The sequence below is a fragment of the Camelina sativa genome, chromosome 3 (genome assembly GCF_030686135.1).
Source record: "Camelina sativa cultivar CO46 ecotype springtype chromosome 3, ASM3068613v1".
Classification (NCBI taxonomy): domain Eukaryota; kingdom Viridiplantae; phylum Streptophyta; class Magnoliopsida; order Brassicales; family Brassicaceae; genus Camelina; species Camelina sativa.
In genome coordinates this window covers 30067674-30080260 of record NC_141882.1, presented here as the reverse complement: position 1 = coordinate 30080260, position 12587 = coordinate 30067674, and the positions used below count along the sequence as shown (strand labels likewise).

The 12587-nt window shown below is 39.1% G+C and overlaps 1 protein-coding gene, 1 non-coding gene and 2 pseudogenes across 3 annotated transcripts; 3 read left to right on the top strand and 1 right to left on the bottom strand.

Moving 5' to 3' along the window:
• The first annotated feature begins 212 nt into the window (after window positions 1–212).
• On the top strand, window positions 213–6494 carry LOC147947888 (uncharacterized). The gene is made up of 5 exons (XM_087507484.1): window positions 213–318; window positions 368–525; window positions 1317–1448; window positions 6003–6119; window positions 6213–6494. The coding sequence occupies exons 1-5, from the start codon at window positions 213–215 to the stop codon at window positions 6492–6494; spliced, it is 795 nt and encodes a 264-aa protein (XP_087363610.1).
• On the top strand, window positions 3888–3994 carry LOC147947889 (small nucleolar RNA R71). The gene has a single exon (XR_015595673.1). It is a non-coding gene; the product is annotated as a small nucleolar RNA R71 (small nucleolar RNA).
• Window positions 6495–8991: 2497 nt separating the features above from the next.
• LOC104778319 (putative F-box protein At1g53370 pseudogene) lies at window positions 8992–10343 on the top strand (annotated as a pseudogene). Its single transcript, XR_015587448.1, has one exon. The product of XR_015587448.1 is annotated as a putative F-box protein At1g53370 pseudogene (transcript).
• Window positions 10344–10536: 193 nt separating this feature from the next.
• On the bottom strand, window positions 10537–11883 carry LOC104778318 (RING-H2 finger protein ATL60 pseudogene; annotated as a pseudogene).
• Between the last annotated feature and the right edge of the window lie 704 nt (window positions 11884–12587).

Here is a 12587-nt window from a genome sequence, read left to right as displayed (position 1 = left end):
AACTCCTTTATTTCTGCTGCGCTGATTCTTCTATTTATGTTGTTGCTGATTCCTCTGTTTCTGCTTGTGTGACTAATCCGACTCGTAGTGTTGACTCTGGTCCTCTTGTTGTTCCCACTCCTGTTCCAGCTCCGGAATCTGCTTCTTCCTTGTTGTTACCTTCTCCGCTACAGCCTACACCGCTGCATCATAAAAGTGCACGATAATCCACTATGTCAGTTTGTTTGCATGATTACGTCCTCTACAATATTGTTAGTACACTCGTTCTCGATCATGCTCTTCCCGATGTTTCTTCTAAGTCCTCATCTCCGGTTCAAGGTATGTCTTTGTCTCCTTTACAGATTCTCCGATGATAATTTCTCCGCAGGTCATCAGGCTTATTTGGCTTCAATTGTCTCCAATGTCGAACCAAAGCACTTTAAAGAGGCTGTTCGACTCAAAGTTTGGAATAATGCTATGACGAAGGAGGTGTATGCTCTTGAATTTCACAGAATTTGGGATGTTGTTGATTTGCCTCCTAATAAGGTTGTTATTGGTTGTCAATGGTAGGCCTGGGCAAAATACCTGAACCTGAAAATCCGACCCGAACCCGATCCAAAAAACCTGTATCCAAAAACCCTGTACCCGAACTAATCCGACCATATATAAATATTACTATTAAACCAGTGAAAAATAGCATTTAGTGGGAATTGAACCCATCACCTTAAGCTTCTAATGGGTGCAGTGTAACCATATTCCCACTTTAATCTTTATGACTAATACTAAAACCTCAAGTATTTATATATTACTAGGCGCAACTTTTTCCTTTTGGAATTTTAGATGAGAGACTTTACTTATTATATTTTTAATTGATTTTTTTTTCATACTCATGAATTCTGGATATTAAAATATTATTTTTACATATGAAAAATATAAAAAATACAAAATACAAAACAAATACAACATTTTCAACAAGTAATATGTTTGCCATAATTTTTATTCGCCTTTAGTATCAGAGTTGGAAATATTTGAATTTAGATTTGTTTAGAGTTCGAATCGAATTCTAGTATTTTGTTAAGTTTAAGATGTAAATATTCAAAACCAAACTCAAATGTAAAATATATTTTGCGTAATCGGGTACCCGAGCCCGATCCGAACCCGATGGGTGTTTATTCCGAACCCGACCCGAATAATAGAAATAACCGAATGGGTCTAGGACCCCATTACCAAAATACCCCAAAATCTGAAATACCCGACCCGAATCCGAACGGGTACCCGAACGCCCAGGCCTAGTCAATGGGTCTAAAAATCTAAGTACAATGCGGATGGTTCGATAGTTTAAGGTTCGTTTGATGGCTCTTGGTAATAATAAAGTTGAAGGTGAAGATTACCATGATACGTTTGCCCCGGTTGTTCGTATGACCACAATTCAGACTCTTTTGCGTTTGGTGGCTGCTAATCAATGGGAGGTGTATCAAATGGATGCTAATCCAGGAACTATCAGAAATAGCATAAATTACACCCGCATCTAGAAGTTTCATTATCTCTTTCTTAACAACATCCTTTAGATTCGGGTTCAACCTCCTCTGATGTTCTACCGAAGTCATTGATTCATCTTCTAGATGTATCCTATGCATGCAAAGATCTGGCGAGATTCCTGGGATGTCATCTAGTGAATACCCTAGAGCATTTCTATACTTCCTAAGTTCACAAAGGAGCAACGCGGTCTCTACATTGTTTAGTTCAGAGTTCACTATCACGGGGTATGTAGAGTTAGGACCTAGGAACGCGTACCTTAGTCCAGCTGGAAGTGGTTTTAGCTCTACCTTTGGAGCTCTTAACTCGCTCCAAGGACCGTCCGCTGACTTTACCGGAGCATGTGCTCCGGAATCCGGAGCAGGTGCTCCCTCGGCGGATTCCTCCCCTGATTGGTTCTCATCGTCTAGGCTGGCGTAAGCTACCAGTTGCTGGAACCGTGTACCTGCATCCAAAATGCGTGTAAAACCATCAGCTTCCTCATTCAAGAATCCATACTTACCCTCTGCCTTTGTCAAGGCAACCTCCAACGGGTCGAGAGTGAGAACTTCATCGGTAACCTCATGTGCAACCTCTGAACAATCATCAACCACAAAAGTCTGACCATCTATCATAGGTTTCTTGAGCAGCTTGTTCATCTCAAACCTTGCAATCATATCCCCCAGCTGGAGATCGATCGCTCCCCCTTGCACATCTATAATCGCACCAGCTGTGCATAAGAATGATCTACCTAAGATCAGGGGGTCACGTGGTTCTTCTTCAAGTTCCAGAACCACAAAGTCTGCTGGTATAAGCGTGTCCCCTATCTGGACATGTAAATCCTCCAACACTCCTATGGGGCGCTAGGTGAATCTATTCGCGAATACTAACGAAATCCGTCTAGACTTGAACTTCGTGTATCCCAGCCTTTTAGCCACTGAATATGGCATAAGGTTCACACTGGAACCTAGATCACAGAGGGAGTTCGCAAAAATCGTTTTACCGATTCTCATGGATAAGACAAATCGCCCTGGATCATCTCTCTTCTTTAGCACTTTATTTTGCAGCAAAGCACTGCACTCTCTTGAAACCATCATCACGTTCTCTTCCTCTGACACTCGCCCAGAAACTAACCCTTTCACATATCTCTTCAAAGCAGGTATCATCTGAACAGCATCAGCTAGGGATAGTTTTACCGTCAATTCTCTCAACATCTCCTTGCACTTTGCATCCTCCAAATCCTTGCGAGTTTCTTAGGAGGAACAGGGTAAGGAACCCTAGGGGTGTACACGCGTGCAGGAGGTACCTCAGTAGGAACTGTCTGATCGGGAGTCGGGAGCACGTGCTCGCTGGATGGGAGCACATGCTCGCTGGATGCTTCGGCTTCTTTTTGACTCAACGGTGGAGTCTCAGCAGCATGTTGAGGAAGGTATTCTTCAGCAATACCCTTGCCCTTGTCAATCCTAGCGGATGGTGCTTCTCTAGGGGGTAACTTCTTTCCTCCCCTTAGCTCAATCGCATTGACATACTCGTTCCGCGGGTTTGCTTCCCCTTTTCCGGGCAGAGTCCCAGGAGTTCTTTTCATGGCTTCAGCAGTCTGTGCAACCTGAACATCAAGCTTCTTCACATGTGACATTACTGCCTCATACTTCCCATTAAGGTCATTGTACATGGTATCGACCTTAGCGTTGATTTCCACTGAAGCTTTTTGTTGATTCACCAAGAGTTGTTGCATCATGTTTTTCAGCTCATCCTGAGAACTGCTAGCAGATGAAGGTCCCAACTGCTGGTTGGTGAAAGGCAATGCTTGTTGAGCGCTTGTATATGCCTGCTGGTTGCCCCCTTGGAAGCGGTTTTGAGTGGGTACAAACTGTTTGCCTTGTAAGTTGTTTGAGAAGGTTTTCTGATAACCCATCTGATTCTGAGCTCCTTGCTGCGGATACACCTGATCCTGAGGGTTCTCCACGTTGGTGCTTCTATAGGACAAATTCGGATGGCTTCTGTAGTTCGGGTTGAAACCCCTGTTCTGCACAAAACCTTGCCCACTCACATAATTAACCTCCATCGTTTCATCCTCTCCATCACAAATCTCCTGAGCTAGCGGCATGTCTCCGGTCTCATCGACAAAATGGACAGTTTTCTGGCTCCCCTTCAGAAGAAGGTTCACCTTGGCTGTCAACTCGTCAATCTTTTGCGTATCGACACTGTTGACCTTCACGGACCTGTCATACTCAGGAGCCTTGTTGCCGGAGCTTGCAGCTAGGTTCTCAATCAACTGATATGCTCCTTCCGTAGACTTTGTCATAAAATCCCCATTGCTGGCCGAGTTGAGAACGTTTCTGTAGTCCCAGTTAACTCCATCATAAAAAATGCCCAGAATCTGTTCATCACTGAATCCATGGTGCGGACACTCTCTACGGTACTCTTTGTACCTCTCCCAAGCCTCGCAGAAGGCTTCTCCAGTGTGCTGTTGGAATGATGAAATCTTGTTCCTCAGGACAGCGGTCTTAGCCTTGGTGTAGAAATGGTCCAGAAACGCAGACCTACACTGTTCCCATGATGTCAGAGACCCAGGTGGCAATGACTTCAGCCAACGTGAAGCTCTATCCGCAAGAGAGAAGGGAAAGAGCTTACACTTCAGAAAGTCTGGCGGTATCCCATTTGAACTAGTGGTGCTACATATCTCCTCAAAATTCTCGATAAGGTCCATCGGAATCTCAGCTGGGAGACCGTGAAATAGGTGCTGCTTCACTAGAGAGATCATCTGTGGCTTGATCTCAAAATCTTGGCTCGGGATGGTGGGAGGAACAATCGCTGCTCGGTTGGTGTAGGACACATGCGGGTTGTCCTTGTCCCCAATGGACGGTTGCGGCGACGCGGCTCTTTCGTGTTGAGCACGGAGCAACTGCCCCAACTGTTGTCGAAGTTGCTGCAACTCGGCAGCCATATCCTCATTGTTTCTGTTGTCACCCATGTTGACGGATTGAAACTTTCTGTTCTTGCGGTTTGTTCTTTCTGCCAAAGAGAGCTCTGCGGCTGACAAAGCGACTAGTTCTTCGGTGTTGTTTCTTCTTGTAGATCTTCTTGACATGCACCTGAAACACACACAAAGAAGAAGCAGAAAGACAAATCAGTAAGGTCTTAGTCTAGTAATTTTGCCGAAAACCAAAGGTAAAAATTTGGTCCTCGGCAACGGCGCCAAAAACTTGATACACAGAGTTTTAAACCCTATTTTCCTACTGCAAGTGCACAGCAAAGAAGTAGTACTTAGGGGTCGAATCCCACGAAGACCAAGTTTTATTCTATGGTTCTATTGGTTCAATTTCAAGCTAAGACAATTCAAAGTTGGGTTTGTTTGGTAACAGTAACGCGATTAAAACGGTATAAAAAGGCAATAAGCAAAACACTAGATCAGGGGTAATTCTCGGGAATTTCAGAGACAGCAACTAAACAACTATTCAGGGCATAGATTAAGTACCAGTCTAGAACTCAAACATAAATATAAACTGATCCACTGTCGTGGCATCAATAACTCTATCTGATCGATTCTGTGCGGAAACGCGGAGCACGTGCTCAGACATCCGGAGCACATGTTCGGCGGTCCATAAACCCTAAACTGTCGTTTGAGCCCAGAATCGCAGACAAGCATTAAAGAACAGGAATGATAAGTTCACAAATCACCTACACATCAACTTTCGCAGGTCTAGGATAATTTGCCCACTAATATCTTTTCTAGCAACCTATTACACTTTTGATGAATAGATAAACCTAGAATCATAGATTGGGTGATCAAATCAACCTAAGCATTAAGTCTAACAATAGTGAAGACAATCGATTATATAAAGCCCTATTTGTGTTCTGTTGCTAACCCATGAAACCCCTTTTGAAACCCCTAATCTAGCAAAGAAAACTACTCAGACATAGAGAAATGAATCATAGCAAAAGATGAGAAATTCAATGACATAAAAATAAAAAGGGTTCAGAGAATGCTTCACAAGGTAGCCGCTCTTCTTCCTCTCACAAAAAACGTCGCTCCAAAACAAAAGAAAAAGGTATCTTTTCTCTCCTAAAAACCCTAGGTTAAATAGCATACAAGTAGAGAAAAATAAGGAAAGAATCTAAATTCAAATCTCCCTATTAAAAAAAATGATCTCCTCCCTCTTTCTCTCACAAAGGATCGCCTAAAATAAGGGGAATTAGGCAGGGAATCGGCGCCTAGATGCTTGCCACGTGTCGTCATGAAACCGTAGAGTTGGGAGCATGTGCTCGGAAATCGGGAGCATGTGCTCCTGGGTCTAAAATCAGCTTTTCTGCTCCAATTCAACTCCTTTCTGCTCCGATTGCTCCTGCTGTTCCAATCCTTGCTTTTAGCTTCCTAGCCTCTTATTATAACCTGAAAATGACTCAAACAACTACAAAACTATCAAATAAACGGGGTCAAAGTGAGTCAAAACCGTAACATATCATACGCGTCCTGAGTTCTGTTACTGGTTCACGTCTTGGCTCAGTTCATGAAAACTCCACGTGAGGCTCACTGGGACGTTGCTTTGCGTGTTATTCGATTCCTCAAAGGTGTTCCTGCCCAGGGTATTCTTCTCAAGGCTGATAAAGATTTGACGCTAACTGTTTATTGTGATTATGTTTGGTCTTCTTGTCCGTTAACTCGCCGTTCTCTCAGTGCTTATGTGGTTTTCTTGGGTACTTCTCCTATTTCTTAGAAGACTAAGAATCAAGACAATGTATCTCATTTGTCTGTCGAGGCAGAGTACAGGTCTATGGCTGTTGCTTTAAAGGAAATTAAGTGGTTGTGCAAGTTGTTAAAAGGATTGGGTGTCAGACTGTCTTCACCTACTCGTCTCTTTTGCGACAGCAAATCTGCGCTTCACATTGCTACTAATCCAGTTTTTGATGAGCGTAATAAGCACATTGAGAATGATTGTCATGTTGTGCGGGACTCTTATCGTGATGGCGTTATTACTTTTCAAACATGTGCGGACTGATAATCAACTTGCGGATATTTTTACTAAGGCTTTGGGGTGGGATAAGTTTCACTTTCTTTTGTCTAAGTTGGGTGTCACTCCAACGTGAGGGAGAGTATTGAGGATATCTCTCACGATATTATGATAATGCTTAGAGGTTATGTGATAAGAGTTATAAACCTAAATTTATGTTGTTTGTGTTTATCTTAAAACTCATTGTATTTTGTATAAATGCCCAAAGACATTCAATGAAATCAAGTTAGTTCGACTACCAATTCTACATTCTTCAAAGCCAAGAGAATATAAGAACAACAAAAGACCACAAATTTTTAACAATATTTTTCTTCATATCCTCTTAGTTCTTTAGAGCATCATTAGTCATCATTATTCTTAAAGGTACTCATAATTAAAAATAAAAAAATAATAATAAAGCAAATTAAAAAGTGATAAACGTTTCTTTAGGAAACATCTTAAGAATCTTTCCTCTTACATAAGCCAATGTATGATTGGTCAATTTTCTTTTTACACATTTATTATTTAAATATATAATAATATTTTTAAAAAATAATTAAAATATATTATTTTGAGCAACGCTGATCGTTGCTGTCAGTGGTGATAGTCTTAGCGATATCTTTATAGAACAATTCTTGGGTTCACTTCTAAGGTGAACCTCTTTGTTCACTTCTCCTAATTTTAGCCAATGAGAATCTGATATGTCATAATACATTTAAAAACTTATTCATTCACCTCCTTATAAAATGAGAAAACAAAATATGTATACACTATTATAAAATTAAAAACTTAAACCGCTTATTTATAAACCCAAACCGATATATAATTTCATTCTAATTGTAAAATCTAAATCTCTAATCATCTCCGACATATAATTTCATTCTAACTATAAAATCTAAAACCCTAACCATCTCATTTGTAAATCCAAACCGACATATAATTTTGTTCTAATTGTAAAATCTAAACCCTAACCATCTCATTTGTAAACTCAAACCGACATATAATTTTGTTTTAATTGTAAAATCTAAATCCTAACCACTTCATTTGTAAACTCAAACCGACATATAATTTCTTTTTAATTGTAAAATCTAAACCCTAACCACTTCATTTACAAACCCAAACCGACATATAATTTTGTTTGAATTGTAAAATCTAAACCATAATCACCTTATTCGTAAATCCAAACCGATACATCATTTCATTATCATTGTAAAATCTAAACCAAGCCAATATTTAACTTTTTAAAAAAATATATATATGTAATTATTTCTTAATCTATTTTGCTTTTTAATTTAATTTTGATTTATTTTTTAAATAAAATAATGTATAAAAGATTCTGATTGGTTGAAAAGGAAGAAGTGAACAACAAAATTCACTCTAGAAATAAACCTAAGTATTTTTCGTCTTTATATAACACCATAAATCAAATAAAGTAACTACTAAATCTACCACTAAGAAACGTACGTGGGGAGGTGGATGGTACAATCCCATTAATATAGGAGAAATAACAAACCAATAACGAAACCACATCTATTTTGTATATTTAACCTAGTTGACACGGGTTCACTTCGGTTATGTGCTTAACAAAGTCGGAACTTAATTATGAGTAGCTTGTAACTTAGATAAAGGCATGGACAAAAGGCAAAAATTCTTCACGATCTCTCCATTGTCAATAATGTTCAGCTTGTAACTTTATTATGAGTAATCCTCTGGCTGTCATATTTCGCTCTCCATCATCTATTTAGGACTCTATAGGGTTTACATTCGCCATGAACAATCTGCAAGTCTCGAAGGATGATCACCAAACAATCTCTCGATGCAACCACACAGATCTTCCAACGATCTCAACTCATCATCTCTATATATATACTCTCCTGACTGTCGTTGTCGTATACTCTCATCATCTTCTACAGCTAAGTGTTTGTGATTAGCACAAAAGCTCACTTGTTCTTAGATTACGTAGAAGATGTGAAGTTTACATGAGGGTTCACATTGCTTTGACACGGGACTTTTTCTCAAGAATAGTTTCAATTTATGATCTCGTAACCGAATCGTAGGCATAGTCAGACCACACGGAACCGTGAGTTGAAGGCATACGCATATCTTGGTTTAACATCCGGTCTTGGTTTTTTCACTTTTTGAATACAAACAAGGCTTTTGTATTAAACTTAAACATTTTACCAAGTATTTCTAGTAGTGTAGATCAAGACGGTAATCAAGTCTACCTATAAATTAGAAGTGAGAAAAGTACATGTACAGTCTTGCACTAATCAACCTTTGACGAGTTATTTCTTTGTTTTTTTTTTTTTTTTCTGTTTTCAATTAGAAATTAGGAAAAGAAAAACTAAAAAAAATTAGGGCTAAATAAAAATGCTCACCAAACAAAACACGCAAATGGATAAAAATCGGCGATTAAGCATTGGCCCTAATTATAGCAGGGCCTAGAGAGGGCCCATCATGATTGTTGCACTATAAAGTCGATCATGTCGATATCGTTCGCGTAAACTCTGAAAAAGTGATTCTAGGGTTTGAAACATCCGCCATGGAGAATAATCTGGAGCAGCAGTTCTCCGAGGATCTATTGATCGCAAAATCTTCAAATTTGGTAAGAGAAGACTCAGACCCAATCCCAGTTGACCTTCTTATTGATATCTTGTCGAGAATCCCGGCATATTCAATAGCTAGGTTTCGTTGCGTATCCAAATCATGGGAATCCATACTTCGTCGTCCTGATTTCACAGAGCTGTTCCTCACTAAATCTGTGTCTCGTCCACGGCTCCTTTTCGTCGTCCCAGTTAATGAAGACTCAGATGATGAAGACCCATTTAATGAAGCGTCATTTGTCTCCTCTTCGCCTCAACCTCAAAATCCAGATGATAAGTCTTCTCTCGTAGCCACCCCTTTTAAAAAGTGTTTTTTTCGCAAATATATTCCATGGGATTTGAGTCCCCAAGTAGTCGGTGGATTGGTCTTCCTTCAACACAGCTGGCGAACAAAACCGCAGGTGATCTTTAACCCCGTCACTGGAGAGTCCATATTTTTACCCAGTATGAAAGCTAGCGGTATTAAGAGAAGCTATTTTGGCTTTGATCCGATCAGCAAACAGTTCAAAGTGTTGTGTATCACATGGTCACGTTATGAAACACCCGATACTCATCGGATTTTGACATTGGAGACTGGAATAAAACGTCGATGGAGGACGATCCAAGGCCCAGTACTTCCCCATGATTATATTAATGATGGAATATGCATAAATGGTGTTCTGTATTACGAAGCTACATTTCCTGATGGATATTCTAAGATGGTTTGCTTCGACTTTAGGTTTGAGAAATTCAGCTTTGTTAAACTACATAAAGACATTGTCCCTACTCAGAGGTTAAAATTGTTCAACTGCAAAGGTAAATTAGGTGCACATCAGCGCTGTGGGTTTTCTGAAGAAAGATTTGCGTTGTGGGTTTTAGAAGATGCTGGACAACATAAATGGTCGAAACGTATATGCATATTGCCATCCAAACTCAACAAAGCATGTTTCTTTCTTGGAATGACTGGTACTGGTGAGATTGTATTTTCTCCGCTCACACGCTATCACCCTTTCTGCATTTCCTACTACAATATAGAGAGGAACACGGTTACAAGAATCAATATTCAGGGTTTTGAAAAGTTTCAGAATCAATCTTCTTTTGTTTCCACCTTTCTGGACTATGAAGAAAATTTAAAGGCTTCATTACGACTTTAAATTTTGGATTTCAGCTCTTATGATATTGTGTTACTCGTAAGGTTAACTAATGTTCGGATTTTATCTTAAAAACAGATCTAATTAAAACCCCTATATTATATGATGTTGCACTTGCATTCTTATTTCTATGTGGCCTTTGTCTTTTAAGTTTTAAGATTTCAAATCTAGCTTGTTTCAAAACTTTGTCTTACTTCAACTGATCAGTGTATATACTGCTTAGTTACTTTGTTTTGTTATGTTTTCAGTCCATTCCATTGCAAGAATTGGATTCTAAACTATATCAACCACGGCTTGATCCATCATATCTAATAAAAAACAAAAAAAACAAATGAGAATTGAATCAAAACAAACTGTGTACACATGTAATGTTTATGTGACACTAGTATCATATACAAAGATAACCAATTCATATTTTGATATCGAGATCTCTCTTGAATGGGTTCAACATATTACTTATTTATTCAAACATTGTTGTTGTTGTTGGTCCCGCTTGAACCAATAATGCAAACTACACCTTTCTTCTCTCTACTCAAAAACTTCTTAAGCGAACTTAGCCTTGTGAACATCGGTGACTTAGGTTCTTCTTCGCCGACTCTCTCGGAGAAATTCTCATTTGTATCCGCATGAATTTCCACTACAACCGTAGTCACTTCTTGTGCTCTGTCACATGTATCAGTAGATTCTTGTTGATGATCGTTAGAAGAATCTGCGAAATTTCCAGTAGGATAATCTTCAGTAACAATGAGGCATGCGCTTCTATCAGAGCAAGATCCAAAAACAGGGCTCTGATCTTGAGATGGATTATGCTGATTACTCGAGTGCCCTGATTCAAAGTTTTGATTTTGAGATAAAGCCTCACGGTCTTCAGAACTTTCTTCATGTGCCGTCTCCTCCACGGAACCAACTGTGTTTCTACAGAGAGGACAAGTGGAATGAGACTGAAACCACATGTCGATGCAATCAACATGGAACCCATGATTACACCTTGGCAAAACCCTAGCTTTGTCGCCGTCAACGAGATCAGAGAGACAAACGGCGCATTCTAGCCCGTCTTTAAAGTCCGTAGACTTGAAAACAACCACATGGATCGATTGGAGGATTTTAGAATCAAGACCAGTATTACGAGGAGGATCTTCTTGAGCTTGAGCAAAGACGAAACGACGTCGTCGATGGTTACGGCCGATGACTGTGGAGCCAGGATCGTCGGATTGGATTAGGTTTAGGTTGAAATGTTGTTCCACACGCCACCAAAAGAGTCTAGCGTAGAGATGAAGCAAGAGGAGGAACATAACCCCTGTGAAAATTGATACGGTTGCAAATAGAAGTACTTTTCCCATAGTCTCTTCTCCTTCGAATTTTCTGAAAACAGAACTACTAGATTCTTCGTCCATATCGCTGACAAAAAACTGAATTTGGTTCAAAATTCAAGGGAAAAAAACTCAAGACTTTTTTGCGTGGAAAGAAAGTAAAAGTAAAACGAAAGATTCTCACATCAAGACAAAGATTGTGAAGACTTAGAAGAACAGAACATATATAAAACCCGAAAAAAATCGATGCTTTATTGAAAGGGGTGAATCTATTTGAACGGAATGAGATGAAATAAAGAGATGTTTTTGAAGTTGAAGTCTAACTGGAGGTCCATTAATTTTGAAGAATTTGTCTTATCGCTCCTGGATCCACGGCAAAATGTAGATGAGCATCAAGACTGGTTCAAGGATTTTTATAAGTTAGGGACACAAGTCAGTGGAACACGCTATTGGGGTTTTGACTTGGTTTAGTCAATTTCTCCAGATCATGTAGGTCAACATCAGCTTTGAGATAAGAACGTTTTATAGCCTGAAACTAAACATACAGTACAGTGAAATATTTGTATATATAACATACAATGAGTTTATAGATTCAATTGGCACATACTAGAACAGCTTCTCTCAAGTCTCAAGCATAAAAAGACCAATAAAAAAGCATATATGTTCAATCAGTAAAGGTGAGGTTCCCTAATTGATTATTCCTTGTATAACCAAATCATATGTATTAGGGCCTAGTTAAATAATGGTGCCTACAATTTAGTGAGTAGATTGGGCCTTAACAAAGTCCATCGTAAGGAGTATGGTTGAAGCATAAATAGGTAAACCTTCTATATTAACATTTTTGAAGTACATTTTGTGTTATGCCCTTTTACTTTTGTTTATTTAAAAAATTATTACAACATTAACCCCTAAAAAATTTCCAAAACTGACACTATTCCAGATTTTGTTTCCTAAATATTTTACATTTTATTTCAATTAAAAAAATAACAGCAATCAATATGAAAATAGAAACTATTATATATTTAACCATACATTATGTTGTGTTTTGAAGATATTTTA

What these genes read in the sequence shown, in the direction of transcription:
- LOC147947888 (XM_087507484.1), top strand. Translation starts at nt 213, where the DNA reads ATGTCAGTTTGTTTGCATGATTACGTCCTCTACAATATTGTTAGTACA. An exon ending in TGGCTGCTAATCAATGGGAG is followed by an intron (nt 1,449 to 6,002) that starts GTGTATCAAATG and finishes GTCTTGGCTCAG; the next exon opens with TTCATGAAAACTCCACGTGA. An exon ending in ATAAAGATTTGACGCTAACT is followed by an intron (nt 6,120 to 6,212) that starts GTTTATTGTGAT and finishes CCTATTTCTTAG; the next exon opens with AAGACTAAGAATCAAGACAA.